The sequence below is a fragment of the Olea europaea genome, unplaced genomic scaffold, assembly GCF_002742605.1.
Source record: "Olea europaea var. sylvestris unplaced genomic scaffold, O_europaea_v1 scaffold571, whole genome shotgun sequence".
NCBI classification, from domain to species: Eukaryota; Viridiplantae; Streptophyta; class Magnoliopsida; order Lamiales; family Oleaceae; genus Olea; species Olea europaea.
Window position 1 is genome coordinate 201,965 of NW_019264047.1, and position 24,023 is coordinate 225,987.

Consider the following 24,023-nt stretch of genomic DNA (forward strand, 5'->3'; position numbering starts at 1 on the left):
TGGGCAAATGAAGAAGAAAAGCTTTGCAAATTAACGGTACTAATTTATTGTCCAAGAGGGACGTGAATATATGTAGTCCGAAATGGACATACATAAATCATTGAGGGAGATGAGTTTAAGCCCATAAGGGAGTCATCTCCAGAAATAACCCAACCATTGTGATTGGAGATCCCATGAAGAAGGTTCAATGTGGTAGAAACAACTCATACTGCATGTCTCGTAATAGCACTATATCATTTGTACTCATCCCTATAATGATAGTTCTAATAATAATGTGATGTTAGGAAGTATTTAATCATGAATGAGTACCGAGGCGAGAATTATCGCGAGGTGTGGGTCACATACATCCTTGGAGGACTCACCTATGTAAGAGTTGACATGAGGCCATGGCTATGAGATTATGTTATTCCCTAGAGACTCTTACTAGAATCAAGATTGAAGCGTATGACCATTAACAGCGCTACTCGCTATGAACTGAGCCTAAATCGATACTAAGTGTGGAACAGTTGAAGTTTCACCAAAGGGACCTAATTTAAAGTTTAGCCCATTATGGCTCCCTCAAATGAAAATTGTTATCACTAAGTAGAGTTCAAGTCCAAAAGACACCTACACCTATTGCACAGTATTATGTTGCCACTATTATACATTTTTAATTATTTTGAAAGTTTAAAACTTGTGGGGGATTGTTGTAACTTAAAATTAAGTTTTAACCTTTCAACTTTTAACCTATTTAATTTTCTGTTTTTATTTATTAAATAATCACTTTTAACACAATTAAAACATAATAATTCATGTTATAACCTCTATTTTAATGACTTAATTGTGGAGACTAATTTTTCACTGATAAAAGGTGGTTAGATCTCATTGAAAATAATATAAGAATCACAACTTGAAAGATAAATAATATGTACAGCTCTTACTATATTTCTTTAACCACTTGAATATACATTATATGTTCATACACTTTTGGCAACTTGATGAGATGCTTATTCACTTATTTCCCTATGGTCGTGTCCATAGAAGGAGAACCACATGGATTTTATTTTGAAGCCGAGTAGTGTCGAAAAAACTCACATGAATGGGAGGCAACACGATTTTAGGACAGCGTTTTTGACGTGATTCCCAAGGCTTGCTTTTCTAACTCTCTTCTTATTTTATATTATCGTTGAATTATGTTTATGTCATTTAATTGATTATGCTAATTGATAAATTTATCTACACACAAATCAACCAATTTTTCCAACAGTCAAAAGACAAATATTGTGGTTTGAGAACGAGCTTGACTTAGGGATTGGGATTGGTAAAATCAGTTTGGAGTAGGACAAGATTTATGGGCTTTTCACAACTTCATTCAATTTATTGTTGGATGAACTGAAAGATATAAAACTACAAGACACGTAGCAACTATTATATGTCATGTTAAGATGCAACGCATCACTAGCTGGTAGGGTACATGGATAAAAGTTAAATTTTATTTTTACAAGTTTGCATTTATTGTCAACTTACCACATTTTTATCTCTTTCTTTGAATTTGAGATGTCTTTGAAGAATGTTCTATCTCTTTATCTGAATATGAGGATGACTATGAAGAATGTAAGTAATGTTTTTTTCCTTTAATATTTAGCAAAAGAAACAAGAAAGTCGATTCAAATGTAGGAAAGTTGTAGAGTTCAAAGGGACAAAGAAAACGTTATTCTTCATTTTTTTTCTATCCCTGGATTCACATCATTAATTCTTCAAGTACTTCTTCTGAAATTAGATAATTATGATTAATAATTTAATTTTCATGTTCCGTAAATACAAAAGATCAACAATATTTTAAGCTAAAGCTTTTGACGAACTTTGACAAAAGTGCACACGAATTGACAAAAAAATTGAAGTGAAAAATGGAAAATAAAAATAAAAATCCAGGAATCCAGTAAAAGAGTTGAACTTTACTTAGTAATAAATAATAAAGTTGGGTTCTCAAACTCCGAAGTAGTTATATAATATTATTCAAGTGTTTTAGCCTTTTAGTTATTATAAAATACATAGTTTTATATATTTATTTTGCAATATTTAATAATCTTTAAAAGTTAAAAAGACAAGTGTCGTGGTTTCAAATTAAAATACAGTCAGGTATGAATGCCCCTTAAAGGAAACAAGAGGCATAAATAGAGGTGGGATCGGCTCGGTTCGGTTCTAAAAAGAATGGAATCGTTCCAAAATTTTCGGGTATCTAGTAAATGGAATCGTCGAGTTCAAATATAATTATGGAATCGTTCGGGTTCAGTTCCGTTCGATTCCGTACTATAATTAATTTTTTTAACATTTATAACAACATTATATAAATACAACTAATGACACATTCAATGATTTTGGAATGTCAGAGATTAGTAGATACTTTGTTCAAATAATCGCTACGATAAAAGCTTTAATCGGCGGAGGTCACAGTATTGGTCGACGATTGTATAGGTTTTGGAATGTTAGCGAGGCTACGAGAGTGAGTGTGAGAGTCGAGACAGCGTTATGCACTTATGCATCTTAGTGTATGTATTTAGAGTTATTTAGTGGGTTGGATCTTTGTTGGGTTAAGAAATGAAACAATAAAATGGGTAATTGAGCCAAAAATTAAAAAATTAGAAATGAAACAAATTATTGGACCAAAATAATTGTTAATTTGTTAATTTGTTTAAAAAAAATTAAAATTAAAATAATTTGATTTATTCAATATAAAAAAAATTAGAAAGATTTGGTTCTTCGTCTAGAACCAAGAACCGAACCATACTCGTCGGTTCTCAATTCAGATATCCGTTCGGGTATTTAATTTGAAAATAACCATCGGGTTCAATTCGATTTGGTTCGATCGGTTCGGTTCGGGAGATTTGCCCAACCCTAAGCATAAAGTTCTTTTAATCTTTCTATTAATTAGGTGATATAAATTAATATGTGATTAGGAGAGAATGGGTTTGATTCCTTCACTTCCAAGGTTGAGAAAAGTAAGATTTTATTTACTTAAAAGTAACTAACATAGAATAATTTATTATTATTTGAGTAATAAAATTTATAATATCAACCTGAAAACCTGGTTGAAATTGCATTGCCCTTTGAGTTTACCAATAAAAAATGATGATTGAAATTGAAAAATGATGAAATATTTAGCTCAAAGCGAAACTCAGTCAACTCATCGTCAGTTGATTCACTTTTAATTAAATAATTTAAATTGGCCTATTGATTGTCATTCCAGTTTTTTTAAGAATAAATTTTAGTGTATAATGAAACTTATTTCTAGATTGGTTTATGTTTTTCACATCGAATTGGTTAGGCACAATTAAATTTTGTTTATTTTATTTCTTTTTTGAGTTTTGTTGTCGCAAAATAGGATTATGTTGGATTGAATTTATCAAATAGAACCTATCAAAAAAGGGTTAGAAAAAAAAACTTCTTTCGATTATTCGAAATCATTAATTAATTAGGGAATTGCTCAATGTTTAGCACATGTAAACTTTGTTCTGGTTCACCATCCAATAAGATCATACTAAACTAGAAGGTTCTAGCTCAGAAATTTTATCCAGACCTCCTTAAAAAACATTAGAAAGGCTTGAATGGCATTGTGTCTTCGTCAACTCCAATTGAAACGGATGTCCACGTAATTTTTGGTATGTGAAGATGCATTTTTAGGTACTCACTTTTTCTTTTTCCATTGAAGTCGAACATATACACATGCACACATTAATAAGAGGTGTGGATTCTTGATGAGGTGGCCGATTTAACAAAATTGAGTATTAGTGTTGTGGGAGGCAATATTTGATACAAGCAGGCTATATGTACAGGAGGGGTCACAAAACCCCTCGAGATAAGATACAGCAGGAAGGTTTTTTTGTGTATGTGTGTGTGTGCGCGCGTGCTCTATTTTATTCATATGGAGCTCATCCCATGTGAGAGTTTCTGTATTATTTGTGTGAAATCCATTTTTATACAAATGGATTTTCTCTATTTGATAAGTGAACCCGATGAAATTAAGTATTATTAAGAAACAGAAGTGAACAAAAATTTTGGCAGGTAACATGTCCTACATGGATGAGTGGAGGCAAGGTAAAGACAAATTTCCTGATGTTCCGTTTTCACATTTCTCATCCACTGCGTTTTTAAAATGATGCTCTTCCCCTCCATTTCTTCCCCAAACCTCACATTCCACTACGTGTTTCTGTCTGTATATCTTCTCTTGAGAGAATATGGATGCAAATGAAAGCTGCATTGACATGGAAGTAGGTTCATTAACCACCATTTTTTCACCTTCACACCATAAAGAATTTGAGTTTCAAAGTTTTTCGTGCTCCTCCGGCCGAGACACCACCACTTCTCCGGCGGATGAGCTCTTTTACAGAGGAAAACTCCTCCCCCTCAACCTCCCACCCTGCCTCCAAAAGGTGGAGAAAATCCTACATAATAGTTATTCCTCCACCACTTTTGAACCATTACAAGAATCCTTATTCAGCACTCCAATATTCACTCCTGCATCCAATACTCCGTTTGAGTCGTGCCATATTTCTCCCGCTGATTCTTGCCAAGTTAGCAGAGAACTGAATCCCGACGAATATTTTCTTGAATACTCGACTGATCAATCGAGTACTTATGTGAGATATTCTAGCCCAAGCCCTTTTATATTGCTCATTGTATTCATCTTTAATCATGTGGGGTTTTACCCTTTAACACTAGAGACTATAGATCATTATTACTTGTATAATGGTAGAATTCTTCTTGAATATGGCTTGTTAGTGAAGAACATAAAAATTTAATATACACAAATTTTAAAATTCTACGGATATAAAACGCCTATAAATAGCTCGCATCTCTTTGGTATTACTTTGATAGTATATTCTTTCACTCCTTACGAGAATATTATTGGCAAATGAAGGGTTTGGATCTTTGAGTTCGTAGATTGGTTAGAGCTAGACATGTTTCAGTTAAATCATGATACCGCAAATGTTTTGATTTTCCTTATAGAGAGCGAAATACCCTTATCTCAGCCTAATTTTTTACTTTTTGCTGTGTGTTATAATATATCATTATCTGATTGTGTTACAGGTTTTCGAGGAAAAACCGGCCAATTCAAACACGAACAAATCTTGGACAAAACCTCTAAAATTTTTTAAGCAATCCACACTTGGATCCAAACTCAAAGCTTCCCGCGCTTATCTCAAATCTTTGTTCAATAAATCTAGTTGCTCAGTTGAGTCCTCAAGAAATATAGTTTATGAAGGATCAATTTCAAAGGCCAAAAAATGTGCATTGCAAGATTCCAAGACCTCTAAAGATATCCCATCTGGGAAAATTCAGACAAAATGTCACAGAAAATCATTTTCAGGAGCCATTAAGAGAACATCTAAGGTTAAATCTTCAGCTTTGTCTTCATCATCTAATTCTTCGAATTCAGGTTTGAGTTCGAGTTCAACGGATTCTAATGGATTTCAGGAGATGAAGTTTTTGAAGAGAAGTATAAGTGGAAAATCAGAGCTTGAGAACTCAATTCAGGCCGCCATTGCACATTGTAAAAGGTCTCACCAGCAAGAAATTTGTTCAAGAAAGACTGTTAGTGATCTTGGGTTTCGTTCAATGTCCGCTGCAAGAGTGATTTTTGATGATCAAGAAAGACCAGAGCTTTGCAAGGGTTGCGGAAGACGATGATAGTATGTTTGGATTGAATGCTACAACATAGTATTAAAGATGAAATGATCGAGTCATGTTGAATATTGTGTTCTAAATATGCACCGAGTTTACTTTGCGCCCATTCAGCCAAATGTGTAGAAATAATAGAAGTACCATGTTTGTGTAGTAGATTTCACTTTTAACTTAGAGTTTGTTGATATAAGATATGTCAATGTTAAATCTAGAGGGCAAAATTATATTTATACAGCATTATTATATACATTTTTTGACATCCTATCAAAATTTATTAGGAAGATCAACCTGAACTGACTGCTAGAAATATAGGAATCAATTCAACTAAACCAATTACCGAAACCTTACTCACGCCCAAAAATCGAGTACATGGCCCCATATTCCATTTTCTAGTAGCTAAGCAACACGATCCACGACCAACTCATTGCAACAAGTCAATTGTATCACATGAAAGGCCCTCGCAAGGGATATAAGAAAAATGGTAATTATATTCATACAACAATTGTTTATAAATGGAACATAATTTATTTAGGTTCGCTAAACCTTCATTTAATTAGTACATATTGTCCATGCCAACGGTCTTTGTTCAAAAATTTTGTTAATGTACTCTAAAATAAGTGACGAATGAGCTCAAATGGATTAAACTAAAGTTGTAATCTACTTTAACTTTGTTTCCAATAAATTTAAAGGCAAGCAAGAACTTCTTTTCTATTACTTCCTCCAATTCTATAATCAAATTTTCAAATATTCTTAGGTTATCATGAAACGCGTCCCTGCTTTATTTATACCACAAAGAATTTCGAAAGTAATCATGGAGCTATTATAAAACTCTATCTAGTGAGGTAAAAATAGAGCAGATGAAGCAGACTCAGAGAGGACAGCTTTCAAATGGATTCGTTTTGTCCCAAGTGGAATATACCCAACCATAAACTATGTAAATCTGTCAGCCAGATATTTGACAAAATTGATGATAAAATGGAAGCCTCTAAAAAGATCATTTGATGATGTTCAGCACTATAGGGTACTGATAACCATATAACAAGAAATTCCTTCCCCACCCAACTTCCACATTTGTCTACAAAAAGAAACTGCAGATATTAAAGGACCATACTGCACTTACAGAAATTCTAGTTCACAGATTTTTTCCAATACAACTCACAGCGGGTTGTGTAGGTGATAAATTTGGCTTTTTTTTTTTTTTACAAAAATTCTAAGTGTACAGAATTTTAAGTGTACAGATCTCACAAAGTGAATGAGTCCCACATGAATATTTTATTGTCAAAAAATCTGATGTGAGCATTCTGTACAATATCTATACACTTAAATGTCTGTATGTGTAAAATAACTCTTTTTTTAATCACACATGGGACCCACACGTGTGTCTCTTCGCAGAATTCTGTGAATGCCTCCCAAAAGTTTTTTTTTATATAATTTAATACATGAAACCAAATTTATTGAGAATAATATTTAAATTTTTAATATAATTTGACTAGGAATAGTCTACTTCATAAGCAAAAAAGCTCGTCAGATATATAGATAGACACACCGGGTAATTAATATAATGACTCGGGTTTTTAGAGAGTCACTATGAATATCCAGAACTTGATATAGAGCGCTTGAAGCACTATATTAACTAACCATTACAACTATATATTGAATTTATGAATTACTCTAATTGATTTTAGTTTGCACATTCAGAAATGGTAATGGCATCTGCTACTACAATCATATAAAATATATTAATTCATCTTCATCTAAACTTCCAAGTTTTTAGATTATAACTCAACATTCTTCGAAAATCATTCATAACAGCAGGGGCAGACCCACATGGGGTCAGATGACCCCAAAAAATTTTGGGTTTTTTCTTTTCTTTTTCTTTCTTTCTTTTTTTTTTTTCCTTTTTGTTTCAACAAAAAATTGAACTTCTCTGCTTCTTAAGGCGGAATCTGGTTCGTTTACTACTATAATCAACAAAAATCTCAGTATATTAGTCATGAAAATTCAGAAAAGATACCTCCAATTTCTCAACTAGTTCCTTTGCTGTAGGTGCAGATAGAATGATTTGGCGAGCATTTGGACTAATGAAGCCTTCCTCAACGGCTTTGTCAATGAATGACAACAATGAGTTGTAGTATCCATCCACATTGAGCAAACCTACCTGCAAAATGTGTAATCCTCATGTATCATTACTTCTGAAATTCTTTCAAAGCCATATCTCAGGGATTTTCGGTTTTGAAAGATATTAACAAGGAAATTTTAGGCAACTGCTATGAGAAAATTAGAAAGATTGATAGCTGCATGTCGAGAAATACTGGTTTATCATGAATGCCTAATTGAGCCCAGGTTATAACTTCAAGTAGTTCTTCGAGAGTTCCATAACCACCTGCAAGCATTTAATCTAAAGTTAAAAATTGAGCATACAATCTGACTAGGGTAAGAGAGTAAATTCTCCTTCAGTATACAAGTAACATCTTTAACATACTTGTATTCATGAAATTTAATTAGTACCAAAAAAGATCAAATTTATGTGGAGGTGGTACATCTAGGAAACAAAAGGAATTTTTAATGCACTAAACACAATATCAAGGTTCAAGAAATAGTAAAACGTGCAAACTTTCAAACTTTTTTTTATAATGAAAGCACCAAGAGAGTCGAGCATATATATACATTAATACTATAAAGAAATAAAGTAGAAAATACAAAACATAGGAGATAAATATACGACGTGGCCTTAAGTCAGCCAACGAAAGAAACAAAAGATAAACTTAACCAATCCAACAGTTTGGGAGCTAAAAATGATGAGATTTTATCTCACCATAGTCTCCAGCCTTTTTCCATTTCCAAAATTGGTAATACTGTCCATATTCCACTTTATTGCCCTAAGGCATGAGGTGTGGACTTTTAGCTTTTACTTTATTTTGGAAAAGAAACACTTGATGATGCCTATGATGTTAGTCATTCTCTTTAGTATGTGATTATTATAAAAATTTTGAAGGAAGAAGGAAACTTATTGAAAATCATAAATGAATTATTGTCCTAAATATTGTAACATAAACCAATTTTAATTTTCAGTTTTCTATTTTAATTATCTTTTAATACATAAAAAAACGCATAATTTATATTGTAACCTATATTTTAATGATCTAAATGTTTCTTTTCCTCCAAGACATAGTACAAATGTCTTAAATCTATGAGGCAAAATGTTATGATAATGTGAATTTAATTTGGGGGGTATTGTTTTAATCTCATTCATAATTAGTGGTAATCATACTTCAGTAGGTATTTTAAATATAATCAATTTTTTAGTTATAATTTATTGTTATGAAAATAATATTTTGCTAATGTGTTTAATAAGAATTTGTGGCATTGGTGGATGAAAATCATGAAAGTGTGGAAAAACATGTGCATTAACCATCTCCACACAATGTTGGATCATCTCAAAATAAATAAATTGTAAGATCGCATACTCACTCTATTCAAGTTGGATATCTTTGATATCTTTGGAATGTGGGGGTGTTAAATTTTTTTAAATAAATGCAGCTTACATACTTAGTTGTAAAATTGATATTTTGGGCAAAGTGTTTAAAATGAAATTTAAGATTGCATGTGAAATGCAAGAGTTAAACGGATGCACATGTTCAAACATGTGGCTAGAAATCAATTTTAAATTTCATTGTTTATCTTATTATACTTAACGTGACTTTGATATTTTGAAATGTTTTAGAAGATTTTGCAGATATGCAGATGGGCAAATGAAGAAGAAAAGCTTTGCAAATTAACGGTACTAATTTATTGTCCAAGAGGGACGTGAATATATGTAGTCCGAAATGGACATACATAAATCATTGAGGGAGATGAGTTTAAGCCCATAAGGGAGTCATCTCCAGAAATAACCCAACCATTGTGATTGGAGATCCCATGAAGAAGGTTCAATGTGGTAGAAACAACTCATACTGCATGTCTCGTAATAGCACTATATCATTTGTACTCATCCCTATAATGATAGTTCTAATAATAATGTGATGTTAGGAAGTATTTAATCATGAATGAGTACCGAGGCGAGAATTATCGCGAGGTGTGGGTCACATACATCCTTGGAGGACTCACCTATGTAAGAGTTGACATGAGGCCATGGCTATGAGATTATGTTATTCCCTAGAGACTCTTACTAGAATCAAGATTAAAGCGCATGACCATTAACAGCGCTACTCGCTATGAACTGAGCCTAAATTGATACTATGTGTGGAACAGTTGAAGTTTCACCAAAGGGACCTAATTTAAAGTTTAGCCCATTATGGCTCCCTCAAATGAAAATTGTTATCACTAAGTAGAGTTCAAGTTCAAAAGACACCTACACCTATTGCACAATATTATGTTGCCACTATTATACATTTTTAATTATTTTGAAAGTTTAAAACTTGTGGGGGATTGTTGTAACTTAAAATTAAGTTTTAACCTTTCAACTTTTAACCTATTTAATTTTCTGTTTTTATTTATTAAATAATCACTTTTAACACAATTAAAACATAATAATTCATGTTATAACCTCTATTTTAATGACTTAATTGTGGAGACTAATTTTTCACTGATAAAAGGTGGTTAGATCTCATTGAAAATAATATAAGAATCACAACTTGAAAGATAAATAATATGTACAGCTCTTACTATATTTCTTTAACCACTTGAATATACATTATATGTTCATACACTTTTGGCAACTTGATGAGATGCTTATTCACTTATTTCCCTATGGTCGTGTCCATAGAAGGAGAACCACATGGATTTTATTTTGAAGCCGAGTAGTGTCGAAAAAACTCACATGAATGGGAGGCAACACGATTTTAGGACAGCTTTTTTGACGTGATTCCCAATGCTTGCTTTTCTAACTCTCTTCTTATTTTATATTATCATAGAATTATGTTTATGTCATTTAATTGATTATGTTAATTGATAAATTTATCTACACACAAATCAACCAATTTTTCCAACAGTCAAAAGACAAATATTGTGGTTTGAGAACGAGCTTGACTTAGGGATTGGGATTGGTAAAATCATTTTGGAGTAAGACAAGATTTATGGGCTTTTCACAACTTCATTCAATTTATTGTTGGATGAACTGAAAGATATAAAACTACAAGACTCGAGCAACTATTATACGTCATGTTAATATGCAACGCATCACTAGCTGGTAGTGTACTCGGGTAAAAGTTAAATTTTTTTTACAAGTTTGCATTTATTGTCAACTTACCACATTTTTATCTCTTTATTTGAATTTGAGATGTCTTTGAAGAATGTTCTATCTCTTTATCTGAATATGAGAATGACTATGAAGAATGTAAGTAATGTTTTTTTCCTTTAATATTTAGCAAAAGAAACAAGAAAGTCGATTCAAATGTAGGAAAGTTGTAGAGTTCAAAGGGACAAAGAAAACGTTATTCTTCATTTTTTTCAATCCCTGGATTCACATCATTAATTCTTCAAGTACTTCTTCTGAAATTAGATAATTATGATTAATAATTTAATTTTCATGTTCCGTAAATACAAAAGATCAACAATATTTTAAGCTAAAGCTTTTGACGAACTTTGACAAAAGTGCACAAGAATTGACAAAAAAATTGAAGTGAAAAATGGAAAATAAAAATAAAAATCCAGGAATCCAGTAAAAGAGCTGAACTTTACTTAGTAATAAATAATAAAGTTGGGTTCTCAAACTCCGAAGTAGTTATATAATATTATTCAAGTGTTTTAACCTTTTAGTTATTATAAAATACATAGTTTTATATATTTATTTTGCAATATTTAATAATCCCTAAAAGTAAAAAAGACAAGTGTCGTGGTTTCAAATTAAAATACAGTCAGGTATGAATGCCCCTTAAAGGAAACAAGAGGCATAAATAGAGGTGGGATCGGCTCGGTTCGGTTCTAAAAAGAATCGAATCATACCAAAATTTTCGGGTATCTAGTAAATGAAATCGTCGAGTCCAAATATAATTATGGAACCGTTATGGTTCAGTTTCGTTCGATTCAGTTCGGTTCCGTACTATAATTAATTTTTTTAGTATTTATAACAGCATCATATAAATACAACTTACATTCAATGATTTTGGAATGTCAGAGATTAGTAGACTGCTTTGTTCAAATGATTGCTACGATAAAAGTTTCAATCGGCGAAGGTCACAGTATTGGCCGACGATTGTATAGGTTTTGGAATGTCAGCGAGGCTGCGAGAGTGAATGTGAGAATCGAGACAGCGTTATGCACTTATGCATCTTAGTGTATGTATTTAGGGTTATTTAGTGGGTTGGATCTTTGTTGGGCTAAAAAATGAAATAATAAAATGGGTAATTGAGCCAAAAATTAAAAAATTAGAAATGAAACAAATTATTGGACCAAAATAATTGTTAATTTGTTTAAAAAAAATTAAAATTAAAATAATTTGATTTATTCAATATAAAAAAAAATTAGAAAGATTTGGTTCTTCGTCTAGAACCAAGAACCGAACCGTACCCGTCGGTTCTTAATTCAGATACCCATTCGGGTATTTAATTTGAAAATAACCATCGGGTTCAATTCGGTTTGATTCGAGTTTGGTTCGATCGGTTCGGTTCGGGAGATTTGCCCAACTCTAGGCATAAAATTCTTTTAATCTTTCTATTAATTAGGTGATATAAATTAATATATGATTAGGAGAGAATGGGTTTGATTCCTTCACTTCCAAGGTTGAGAAAAGTAAGATTTTATTTACTTAAAAGTAACTAACATAGAATAATTTATTATTATTTGAGTAATAAAATTTATAATATCAACCTGAAAACCTGGTTGAAATTGCATTGCCCTTTGAGTTTACCAATAAAAAATGATGATTGAAATTGAAAAATGATGAAATATTTAGCTCAAAGCGAAACTCAGTCAACTCATCATCAGTTGATTCACTTGTAATTAAATAATTTAAATTGGCCTATTGATTGTCATTCCAGTTTTTTAAGAATAAATTTTAGCGGATAATGAAACTTATTTCTAGATTGGTTTATGTTTTTCACATCGAATTGGTTAGGCACAATTAAATTTTGTTTATTTTATTTCTTTTTTGAGTTTTGTTGTCGCAAAATAGGATTATGTTGGATTGAATTTATCAAATAGAACCTATCAAAATAGGGTTAGAAAAAAAACTTCTTTCGATTATTCGAAACCATTAATTAATTAGGGAATCGCTCAATGTATAGCACATGTAAACTTTGTTCTGTTTCACCATCCAATAAGATCATACGAAAACTAGAAGGTTCTAGCTTAGAAATTTTATCCAGACCTCCTTAAAAAATATTAAAAAAGCTTGAATGGCATTGTGTCTTCGTCAACTCCAAATGAAACGGATGTCCACGTAATTTTTGGTATGTGAAGATGCATTTTTAGGTACTTACTTTTTCTTTTTCCATTGAAGTTGAACATATACACATGCACACATTAATAAGAGGTGTGGATTCTTGATGAGCTAGTCGATTTAACAAAATTGAGTATTAGTGTTGTGGGAGGCAATATTTGATACAATCAGGCTATATGTACAGGAGGGGGCACAGAACCCCTCCAGATAAGATACAGCAGGAAGGTTCTTTTTTTTTTTTTTTTTTTTTGCGTGTGCTATTTTATTCATATGGAGCTCATGTGAGAGTTCTATATTATTTGTGTGAAATTCATTTTTATACAAATGGATTTTCTCTATTTGATAAGTGAACCCGATGACATTAAATATTATTAAGAAACAGAAGTGAACAAAAATTTTGGCAGGTAACATGTCCTACATGGATGAGTGGAGGCAAGGTAACGACAAATTTCCTGATGTTCCGTTTTCACATTTCTCATCCACTGCGTTTTTAAAATGATGCTCTTCCCCTCCATTTCTTCCCCAAACCTCACATTCCACTACGTGTTTCTGTCTGTATATATTCTCTTGAGAGAATATGGATGCAAATGAAAGCTGCATTGACATGGAAGTAGGTTCATTAACCACCATTTTTTCACCTTCACACCATAAAGAATTTGAGTTTCAAAGTTTTTCGTGCTCCTCCGGCCGAGACACCACCACTTCTCCGGCGGATGAGCTCTTTTACAGAGGAAAACTCCTCCCCCTCAACCTCCCACCCTGCCTCCAAAAGGTGGAGAAAATCCTACATAATAGTTATTCCTCCACCACTTTTGAACCATTACAAGAATCCTTATTCAGCACTCCAATATTCACTCCTGCATCCAATACTCCGTTTGAGTCGTGCCATATTTCTCCCGCTGATTCTTGCCAAGTTAGCAGAGAACTGAATCCCGACGAATATTTTCTTGAATACTCGACTGATCAATCGAGTACTTATGTGAGATATTCTAGCCCAAGCCCTTATATATTGCTCATTGTATTCATCTTTAATCATGTGGGGTTTTACCCTTTAACACTAGAGACTATACATCATTATTACTTGTATAATGGTAGAATTCTTCTTGAATATGGCTTGTTAGTGAAGAACATAAAAATTTAATATACACAAATTATAAAATTCTACGGATATAAAACGCCTATAAATAGCTCGCATCTCTTTGGTATTACTTTGATAATATATTCTTTCACTCCTTACGAGAATATTATTGGCAAATGAAGGGTTTGGATCTTTGAGTCGTAGATTGGTTATAGCTAGACATGTTTCAGCTAAATCATGATACCGCAAAGGTTTTGATTTTCCTTATAGAGAGCGAAATACCCTTATCTCAGCCTAATTATTTACTTTTTGCTGTGTGTTATAATATATCATTATCTGATTGTGTTACAGGTTTTCGAGGAAAAACTGGCCAATTCAAACACGAACAAATCTTGGACAAAACCTCTAAAACTTTTTAAGCAATCCACACTTGGATCCAAACTCAAAGCTTCCCGGGCTTATCTCAAATCTTTGTTCAATAAATCTAGTTGCTCAGTTGAGTCCTCAAGAAATATAGTTTATGAAGGATCAATTTCAAAGGCCAAAAAATGTGCATTGCAAGATTCCAAGACCTCTAAAAATATCCCATCTGGGCAAATTCACACAAAATGTCACAGAAAATCATTTTCAGGAGCCATTAAGAGAACATCTAAGGTTAAATCTTCAGCTTTCTCTTCATCATCTAATTCTTCGAATTCAGGTTTGAGTTCGAGTTCAACGGATTCTAATGGATTTCAGGAGATGAAGTTTTTGAAGAGAAGTATAAGTGGAAAATCAGAGTTTGAGAACTCAATTCAGGCTGCCATTGCACATTGTAAAAGGTCTCACCAGCAAGAAATTTGTTCAAGAAAGACTGTTAGTGATCATGGGTTTCTTTCAATGTCCGCTTCAAGAGTGATTTTTGATGATCAAGAAAGACCAGAGCTTTGCAAGGGTTGCCGAAGACGGTGATAGTATGTTTGGATTGAATGCTACAAGATAGTATTAAAGAAGAAATGATCGAGTCATGTTGAATATTGTGTTCTAAATATGCACCGAGTTTACTTTGCGCCCATTCAGCCAAATGTGTAGAAATATTAGAAGTACCATGTTTGTGTAGTAAATTTCAATTTTAACTTAAAGTTTGTAGATATAAAATATGTCTCGTTTTTGTAATAACTCTAATGTTAAATCTAGAGCAAAATTATATTTATACAGCATTATTATATATATATATTTTGACATCCTATCAACATTTATTATGAAGATCAACCTGAACTGACTGCTAGAAATATAGGAATCAATTCAACTAAACCAATTACCGACACCTTACTCGCGCCCAAAAATTGAGTACATGGCCCCATATTCCATTTTCTAGGAGCTAAGCAACACGATCGACGACCAACTCATTGCAACAAGTCAATTGTATCACATAAAAGGCCCTCACAAGGGATATAAGAAAAATGGTAATTATATTCACACAACAGTTTTTTATAAATGGAACATAATTTATTTAGGTTCGCTAAACCTTCCATTAATTAGTACATATTGTCCATGCTAACAGTTTTTGTTCAAAAATTTTGTTAATGTACTCTAAAATAAGTGACAAATGAGCTCAAATGGATTAAACTAAAGTTGTAATCTACTTTAACTTTGTTTCCAATAAATTTAAAGGCAAGCAAGAACTTCTTTTCTATTACTTCCTCCAATTCTATAATCAAATTTTCAAATATTCTTAGTTTATCATGAAACGCGTCCCTGCTTTATTTATACCACAAAGAATTTCGAAAGTAATCATGGAGCTATTATAAAACTCTATCTAGTGAGGTAAAAATAGAGCAGATGAAGCAGACTCAGAGAGGACAGCTTTCAAATGGATTCGTTTTGTCCCAAGTGGAATATACCCAACCATAAACTATGTAAATCTGTCAGCCAGATATTTGACAAAATTGATGATAAAATGGAAGCCTCTAAAAAGATCATTTGATGATGTTCAGCACTATAGGGTACTGATAACCATATAACAAGAAATTCCTTCCCCACCCAACTTCCACATTTGTCTACAAAAAGAAACTGCAGATATTAAAGGACCATACTGCACTTACAGAAATTCTAGTTCACAGATTTTTTCCAATACAACTCACAGCGGGTTGTGTAGGTGATAAATTTGGCTTTTTTTTTTTTTACAAAAATTCTAAGTGTACAGAATTTTAAGTGTACAGATCTCACAAAGTGAATGAGTCCCACATGAATATTTTATTGTCAAAAAATCTGATGTGAGCATTCTGTACAATATCTATACACTTAAATGTCTGTATGTGTAAAATAACTCTTTTTTTAATCACACATGGGACCCACACGTGTGTCTCTTCGCAGAATTCTGTGAATGCCTCCCAAAAGTTTTTTTTTATATAATTTAATACATGAAACCAAATTTATTGAGAATAATATTTAAATTTTTAATATAATTTGACTAGGAATAGTCTACTTCATAAGCAAAAAAGCTCGTCAGATATATAGATAGACACACCGGGTAATTAATATAATGACTCGGGTTTTTAGAGAGTCACTATGAATATCCAGAACTTGATATAGAGCGCTTGAAGCACTATATTAACTAACCATTACAACTATATATTGAATTTATGAATTACTCTAATTGATTTTAGTTTGCACATTCAGAAATGGTAATGGCATCTGCTACTACAATCATATAAAATATATTAATTCATCTTCATCTAAACTTCCAAGTTTTTAGATTATAACTCAACATTCTTCGAAAATCATTCATAACAGCAGGGGCAGACCCACATGGGGTCAGATGACCCCAAAAAATTTTGGGTTTTTTCTTTTCTTTTTCTTTCTTTCTTTTTTTTTTTTCCAAAAAATGGTTGTTTTAACTCGTTTTCAACTCACTTTAATACATACCAAATGAAAAACGAGATATTGCATTCTTAATATCATTTCTAAATATTCATGACCTAGTTTTGCGCTTCTTATTGGTGTGCGAAATGATTGATCATAGCAAAAGATACGATGTGTTAAACTTTTGACTCCACAATCCAAAACGGTTGAGTCCGCCTCTGCATACCAGCATAGTATCATACTATCATATATGTCAAGCCTTAACCGCTCCTTAACAAAAAAGATCATTTTTAAAGAAATATACAACCGGATCAAGCCATGGCCGGTTCAAGTGGCTGATCCCAGTTTATAATGTATGGTTTTTAAGCGATACTGGACCGATTCCAAGATAGTGCACGGTTTTTCCAGTTCAAAGAGCTGGGTAAGTTCTTACAATATCGTTATTTACGATAATAAACTCACTAAGCAAATTACCTTTTATGTCTTTGATACTATGTCGTAAATCATCCCATATCTCCTCCCTTCGTTCACGTTGTCTTCCATTAAAGGGCAAAAACGCGGTCAATATCTGAGTTTGAAAATTCAGAGTGAAGCCATGAGTTGGAGCCGCTCCGAGCATGCCTTTCCCTCTTTCTTATAAATCGTGTCCTCTTCGACTTCACCACATAGTATGTCATGGTTCCAAGAACTGCGCCCATTATCACTCCTCCGACAACTGTAACCAACATTGCAGCCCATTCGTATTTGCGCCCAACCACTATATAAGACGACGCCATGAATGCCAGTGAAGTACAAACTGAAGCCAACCACATTAGTTTGTTAATAACTTCTACCACACGTCTTTCAGCCTTCGTCTCGCCTCTAACCAATGTAATTTGAACTACGACAACAGCTAGAGAAGTAAAAAGTGCAATGGCATTGAAGATGAAGAAGATTTTAAAAGAAGCACTATGCACAACCACAGCAGTCCCGTCATCTTTATCCCCACCGGGCACTGTAAAAATTGCCGCAAATGCAACTGTAGCAAAGAGCACGGCCACGACAGTCACTGAGTTGGTGGCATTGTTAATCCCTTCGCGATGGAGTTTCCGCAGTTCTTTAGCAATTCCGTGGACATTTTTGTTAGTTCTCTTAGTTTGCTCGAGCTGGAAATGGACATCTTTCTTGATTTGAGTTACAGTTTTCCGTAACTCATCCCTCGGTTGGTTCAACTCATTAGCTCTAACAGCACCATAATGACAAAGGCATTCCTTTATGTCCGAAGATTCTTCAGAGAGGGGAAGATCTTCAGCAATGTCAAGAGCCGTTTTGTGATCTCTGGTCAGTGCATTGACATGGGTATCAGGGAGACGTAATAACTCATTAACTATCTGCACGAGGAAATATTCAAACAGCATTTTGTTACACTCGTGTTTCAAAGTTGCTGCAGGAGGAGAAATAAATGATAAAATAGTAGGTAGGTTGCTAGGTAGAGCATCCATAAATAAGAAACCAATTGAGCATATTGTTTCACTTTCAGATAAATGAAGCAAATAGTTGGATAAACAGAAGCCAATGTAAGTAAAATTATTTAATATTAAGATGCCATGAGTCAAGATGAGGAAGATTATATTTTATGAAAGCTACTCCATCAATCAATTTGGCATTTAATAGGATCAAATTTTCTATAGATTTATCTTGAATCAATTCAAATTCAAGTATATATAATCAAGTTCTAGTTTGGATCTTCACTGAATTTTCTCTTAGCAGGATTCACATTATATAATGTGAAATAGTTGGACTATGTAAATCAAATGCACTAAATTTATATAAATTAGCAACTAAAATAAACAAATTGTAAGTATAAAAACCCTCAGATCACATACCACACGGCAAGTTTTAAAATTTTATTATTATCAAACAACCATGTCTGCACCAATTGCAGTTTAGAAAGAGATTTCCCATGCATCAATAAAGAGATTACTCTTCACAATATAATAAGCTATACTAGGATCCTGTCCCCTTGTAGGCTTACTGATTTTTAACTGATAATAAATAATTCAAATTAATCATTTCCATAGCTTCCAACATAGAACTGGCTTCATATAAAAATTGATTTGGCAGGTTTTTACATGTAAAATTTATTCTAAAGCATCAAGTTGAAATTTCTTTCTAATTCGTGAACATGTATATTCAGTGCGTATCTAAAGTTTAACTAATGCCAAAATCTAATTAATTTATGCAAATTAATTATTAATTTTTCCATAGGAAATTCTTATAATTAAACTTCTCTACTATTGTAGAAGGGAATTTTAAACTTGTGACCTTTAAGATGTATTTCATAGCATTTAAGAAGACATACATGTCTGGAGAAAAGAGGGAGGGGGGTGGGTGGAAGATGAGAGAAAGCAGTATTGAGAGCATTAAACAATAATCATGTATATTCTACCAGAGCTAAAGCACAATCTAGAGATGCATAGTAACAACATTGAATATTAATTTCACACCTAAGTTTAGGAAATTGTCGTGGTCTTTATAAAAATTGATAAGTTTTATGTAAAAGATTTTCGGTGAACACGTGAAAATGATTCACTAAGCCAAATAATAATATAAAACAACTTGCTATAGCCTACAAGGTTGTTTCATACATGTGATAAAAATGAGAGGATAAATTAAGTACACAAATGTGTTCTTATTAATGCATTGACTTTGTACATATGGAAAGTAGAGTGTGATAAACAGCAGAGCCCTGGGAATAAAATTTTATAGTTAGTTTGGAGAGTAAAAAACACAAAAATACTAGTTTTCATCGATGCTTTTACACTGTTTTTCTTATTATTTTAGAAGCAGGAAAACAAAAACCGCAGAAATTCTGGTCTTTCAATGGCCTCTGAAAGCAAATTATTGCATGCTTTTACTGGACAGTAATAGCATTCACAAGTTGAACAAATAATCAGAAGTCTGTTGTGAATTTCAAATATGGTAATGAACACGCTGACCCAAACATCTTTGGAGAGTGGGACTACATGCTTAATGATAGTGATCAAGTAACTTTGCAGTTATCAACGGCAAAAGAAAATCCTATTTGGTTTCAGGTAAACTTCCCACACATTAAGTTAAAGGCCAACATGATTATAGAAACTAAAGCAGCAGTAACACACCTCTGCTCGCTTCTTTCTCGTGGCTACATGTAATGCCGTGTTTCCAAATTTATCAGGCAACATCACAATAGCTGCATCAGCCTCGAGGAGCAATCTAACAACCTCAGAGTTAACTCCTTTCACAGCCATATGCAATGCAGTCTGTCCTTTCTTGTCTGTCCTTCTAGCTAATTGAGGATCTTTGTCAAGCAATGCCTTGACGACGTCTACATGCCCTTGCCTGGCAGCTAAGTGTAATGCATTTTTTCCATTCGATCTAGAAACTTCTAGCAAGCTACAATCCTTTGCAAACAATTCATTAACTACAGCTATATGTCCTTTAGAAGCAGCAGTTACAAGAGGGGTTGCATTGGAAGGACCAATCGTTTTAATCAGTCCAGGGTCATGATCTAACAATACTTTGACAATAGCTGCAATGAAAAGGGTACAATGTCAGTTTCAGCTAGAAAAAATTTACCTGCTATTATCACACACACACACACACACATTTCAGAGATGGAGTCTATTTCATGTTATGTGAAAACTTTGTCAAGCATTTGAAGTGTGATTTAATTCCTTTTTTCAGTAGAGATGCAACTGCTAAAATCTGAAAATTACAATCTTGATAATTTAATCCACCCAAGGGAATGCTAGTGCAAAATACATGTGTGCATAATATCTCCTGTTTAACCTTAAAGTAAAGCATATTCCGATGACCCTAAGTTATAACATACAAGTGACTAAACTTACAAGTAATTGTAAAAAGTCTTGGTTTGTCCTTAAGAATATTTTTCATCGGCCTCACACCCCCGAATAATGAGTGCAATTAAATTGGATATGTTTCCTCAAAATCCTATGCATCAAGGGACTGAAGATAGATAGTGGATTATCTTATTTTACTAACACAAAGGAATTTATAAGTCAAAACAAAAGCTCATTACACTGTAATTTAACACACTATACAACCAACCTAAATCCAGTGTTCCATCTCTCCAAATATAATATATGCACTGTTTTGAGTCAAGCTTCTAGCATAGACAAAAATTCACAGCTCAATCTGAAATTCTCTAGAATAAGAAAAAAAAAAAACTTGAAAAAGTAATCAACTGGGCTCAGATAATCACCTTGGTGTCCTTGACTTGCAGCTATATGCAAAGGATCAAACATACAACGATTCTTCTTTGTAAGTGTTTCCTTATTTGCATACTTCAATAGCTCTTTTACCACATCGATATGCCCTCTTTCTGCTGCAGCATATAATGCTGTCTCTCCTAACTCATTTATCTCATTCACAACTGATGCCCTGATCTCTGCGACCTCCTGATCAAAATCCTCTCCGCTTAGTGTACCCACCATTTGAGAGTCAATATCATTGAGTATCTGCTTCACTGCTGCAAGATCACCCTTTTGAGCAGCCAAATGAAGTTCTGTGTCATTGTGCCGGCCAGTCACCTTTTTTACGTATTTCTTTTTTCCAGCTTGATCAATTCGCTTCCCTGAGTTCGACAGAACCAGAGCTGGTGCATTGGCCGAGGATGGTGATTGCGATGTTGGTGTCTCGGCCAGCGGGTTTTGGCTTGGTGTTCGTGTAACCAACCCTTTCTCCAAGTCTCCATTGCCCACTATGAATTCAGTTATTCGTTAAATCAATGACAAACATATCATATGAAACCACAATACATTACACATATTCAAAACTTCTTGGAAATATCCTAGGATGTTATTATTTATCTTCTTATGTACTAGATTCCCCCAAAAATAATTATGTGAGCATGATTAGTCAAATACTCGTCACATAAGACAGGCAATTCAAGAGCAAAAAAATGGCAAGGAAACTGTTAATTCCTCTTCTTCTATGCGTTTTTTGGGTAATGATTTTCTCAACAGCTGGCTATCTTCTGTATTAAAACCATAAATCAAAGTCCCAAAGGATCCTCAAACTTATGTATTTCCATATGCAAAAGAATTATAATTCTAGCGCAGGTTTATATCAAAACAATAATATGCTCCGCTTCTCAAAGTTCCACCATATTCACTTGCTTAATCAATAACTATGTCCTAATATTCATTCAGAACAGCTAAATCAACGATAAGTGAAAAAAAAAAAAAAAAACTGCTCCTTTAGCAATGATTCATTTCATTTCTCAAGCAAATATTCGTTTGTTAGTATTCATAATTTTTTTCGATTTATATAAAAAATCAATATACAAGATATTGGACTAGTCCTCTTATTAATATCGACCTCACAGCACCAAGCCAATAGTTGATATTCTCAAACAAGTCACCACTTTGCGGGATAGTTAAAGGGTAAAATCTCACACAACAACACACGAAGGCTTGGATAATTCGAAGCTGCTTACAAAATCAAGATCCCAATTTAGAAACAAATACAAACACAGTAGAAAAGGAGAAATTGAGAGAGAAAGTACCACCGTCAAGTGATGAAGACATGATCGAGAATCAAAAAGGGGTTTGAGAGTCTGAGATATGTGGAACTCTTTTGGTATCTGTTGGTCTGCTGTATGGTGGCATGTGAAGTTGCGAGGAAGGCGTTGATTGATGACGAGGAATGGAAAAAAAGGTTCTAAAACGACAAAAGAAAGAGGCCCACCGTTAGGAAAGCGTCGATGTTCAGCTAACTAAAGAATGTATATTATTGACTCCTTTTTTACCACTTTACTACCAAAAACAAAACTTCTGAACATTTTTATGAATATGATAAATATATTTTAGTTCAAGTTGATATATAATATATTTATTTATTGTTCAATTGGAAGACTCATATGTTATCATTTCTTTCAAAATATAATTGAATATTATGCAACGGTTTTTGTCCTATAATCCTAATTTTCTATAGATAAGGCTATATTTGGTATGAATTAAAATTAGATTTTAATAAATTTTGATAAAAGTTGATGAAATGTATGGTTAAAAAGCTGTAAGATCCATAAAATATGAATTAAAATTAATTGTTGATTTTAATTTAAATTAAAAATTGTATTTTAATTGGTACCAAATAGGGGCAAGTTTTTTTAGGAGGTAGTGGAGCATCTAGAGAGCAACTTTTAGCGGTTCTAGAAAATCAATCAAGATAATGGGATTTCGAATAAATGATAAAATCAAAATTAGCATTTAGAGAGATTTTCAACTATACATTGGGTTATGAATTGAAATCCAACCCAATTTAACAAATTAAAAATTAATATCTAAAATGGAAAAATAATTTAAATAGACACAATAGTAAAACTAAGAGAATGACATAAAGCCCTTGTTTGAACCCCATTTTTAGTGGGAAAATAAATTGTTGAATAGTGTATTAATGATAAATGTGTGGTTAAAAAATAAGAAAAAGTTTTGGACTTTTGTGTAATATTATTTTATTTAAGAACGTGTGATTGAAATTATATCATAACATTGTTTAAGAATTCTTTTTTTTTTTCCAAAGAATGAGGATCAAATAAGTGCGTAATTTATAAACGTTCATTTTCTTCACGTAGACCGATTCACATGAACACTATGTACAAATACAATATTATTTGAAGATAAAGTAAAAATTAAAGACATGATGATGAAATAAATTAATTCCAAAAAAATGTAAAAAAAATAAAAATTTTCATAAATTTTACTTATTTATACATTATTTTTATAAAGAATTCTTTGTACGTGTTTAAAAAACGGAGGTTCTCAATTAATTTCCAACTCTAAAAAATTATTCAAATTTAACAAATAAAATAGATCCAACTTTAAGTGGGCCGAAACCCAAATGGACCAACCCAACCCAAACTTTATCGGTTTGGGTTGGGTTGGGTTGGGTTGGGTTGGATTGGATTGATTTTCAATCAAATCAATTATGTTGGGTTGGGTTTAACTTATGAGTTCACCATTTAATGCACGATCTTTATCAATCTCCTTCAACGAGTCCTATATAGAAGCACTCGAGACA

At 32.9% G+C, this 24,023-nt stretch overlaps 4 protein-coding genes across 7 annotated transcripts; 2 read left to right on the forward strand and 2 right to left on the reverse strand.

The window, feature by feature from the left end:
* The first annotated feature begins 4,210 nt into the window (after nt 1-4,210).
* On the forward strand, nt 4,211-5,786 carry LOC111389234 (probable membrane-associated kinase regulator 4). The gene is made up of 2 exons (XM_023014124.1): nt 4,211-4,616; nt 5,068-5,786. The coding sequence occupies exons 1-2, from the start codon at nt 4,215-4,217 to the stop codon at nt 5,665-5,667; spliced, it is 1,002 nt and encodes a 333-aa protein (XP_022869892.1). The 5' UTR covers nt 4,211-4,214; the 3' UTR covers nt 5,668-5,786.
* Nucleotides 5,787-7,555: 1,769 nt separating this feature from the next.
* On the reverse strand, nt 7,556-8,503 carry LOC111389240 (cytokinin riboside 5'-monophosphate phosphoribohydrolase LOG4-like). Of its 2 annotated transcripts, none has more exons than XM_023014130.1 (3): nt 8,170-8,503; nt 7,974-8,044; nt 7,556-7,819 (listed from the first exon to the last, which is right to left on the reverse strand). In XM_023014130.1, the coding sequence occupies exons 1-3, from the start codon at nt 8,201-8,203 to the stop codon at nt 7,649-7,651; spliced, it is 276 nt and encodes a 91-aa protein (XP_022869898.1). In that variant the 5' UTR covers nt 8,204-8,503; the 3' UTR covers nt 7,556-7,648. The 2 variants fall into 2 exon arrangements, with proteins under 2 accessions (XP_022869898.1, XP_022869899.1); XM_023014131.1 differs by having other exon boundaries at nt 7,557-7,819; nt 8,144-8,501.
* A 5,056-nt stretch (nt 8,504-13,559) lies between these two features.
* Nucleotides 13,560-15,288, forward strand: LOC111389233 (probable membrane-associated kinase regulator 4). Of its 2 annotated transcripts, XM_023014123.1 has the most exons (3): nt 13,560-14,018; nt 14,469-14,771; nt 14,856-15,288. In XM_023014123.1, the coding sequence occupies exons 1-3, from the start codon at nt 13,617-13,619 to the stop codon at nt 15,066-15,068; spliced, it is 918 nt and encodes a 305-aa protein (XP_022869891.1). In that variant the 5' UTR covers nt 13,560-13,616; the 3' UTR covers nt 15,069-15,288. The 2 variants fall into 2 exon arrangements, with proteins under 2 accessions (XP_022869891.1, XP_022869890.1); XM_023014122.1 differs by having other exon boundaries at nt 14,469-15,288.
* A 1,892-nt stretch (nt 15,289-17,180) lies between these two features.
* Nucleotides 17,181-22,661, reverse strand: LOC111389218 (ankyrin repeat-containing protein ITN1-like). Of its 2 annotated transcripts, none has more exons than XM_023014107.1 (4): nt 22,513-22,661; nt 21,205-21,702; nt 20,102-20,511; nt 17,181-18,331 (listed from the first exon to the last, which is right to left on the reverse strand). In XM_023014107.1, exons 1-4 carry the CDS (start codon nt 22,529-22,531, stop codon nt 17,504-17,506), a joined length of 1,755 nt encoding a protein of 584 aa, XP_022869875.1. In that variant the 5' UTR covers nt 22,532-22,661; the 3' UTR covers nt 17,181-17,503. The 2 variants fall into 2 exon arrangements, with proteins under 2 accessions (XP_022869875.1, XP_022869874.1); XM_023014106.1 differs by having other exon boundaries at nt 22,510-22,661.
* Nucleotides 22,662-24,023: the final 1,362 nt, after the last annotated feature.

Coding starts and splice junctions, on each gene's coding strand:
- LOC111389234 (XM_023014124.1), top strand. CDS start 4,215: ATGGATGCAAATGAAAGCTGCATTGACATGGAAGTAGGTTCATTAACC. Junction 4,617..5,067: donor CTGATCAATCGAGTACTTAT/GTGAGATATTCT, acceptor ATTGTGTTACAG/GTTTTCGAGGAAAAACCGGC.
- LOC111389240 (XM_023014130.1), bottom strand. CDS start 8,203: ATGTACCACCTCCACATAAATTTGATCTTTTTTG. Junction 8,045..8,169: donor CATAAATTTGATCTTTTTTG/GTACTAATTAAA, acceptor AAATGCTTGCAG/GTGGTTATGGAACTCTCGAA. Junction 7,820..7,973: donor TAGGCATTCATGATAAACCA/GTATTTCTCGAC, acceptor CACATTTTGCAG/GTAGGTTTGCTCAATGTGGA.
- LOC111389233 (XM_023014122.1), top strand. CDS start 13,617: ATGGATGCAAATGAAAGCTGCATTGACATGGAAGTAGGTTCATTAACC. Junction 14,019..14,468: donor CTGATCAATCGAGTACTTAT/GTGAGATATTCT, acceptor ATTGTGTTACAG/GTTTTCGAGGAAAAACTGGC.
- LOC111389218 (XM_023014106.1), bottom strand. CDS start 22,531: ATGTCTTCATCACTTGACGGTG. Junction 20,512..21,204: donor TGCAAGTCAAGGACACCAAG/GTGATTATCTGA, acceptor TTTTCATTGCAG/CTATTGTCAAAGTATTGTTA. Junction 18,332..20,101: donor CGAGAAAGAAGCGAGCAGAG/GTGTGTTACTGC, acceptor TTCCTCGTGCAG/ATAGTTAATGAGTTATTACG.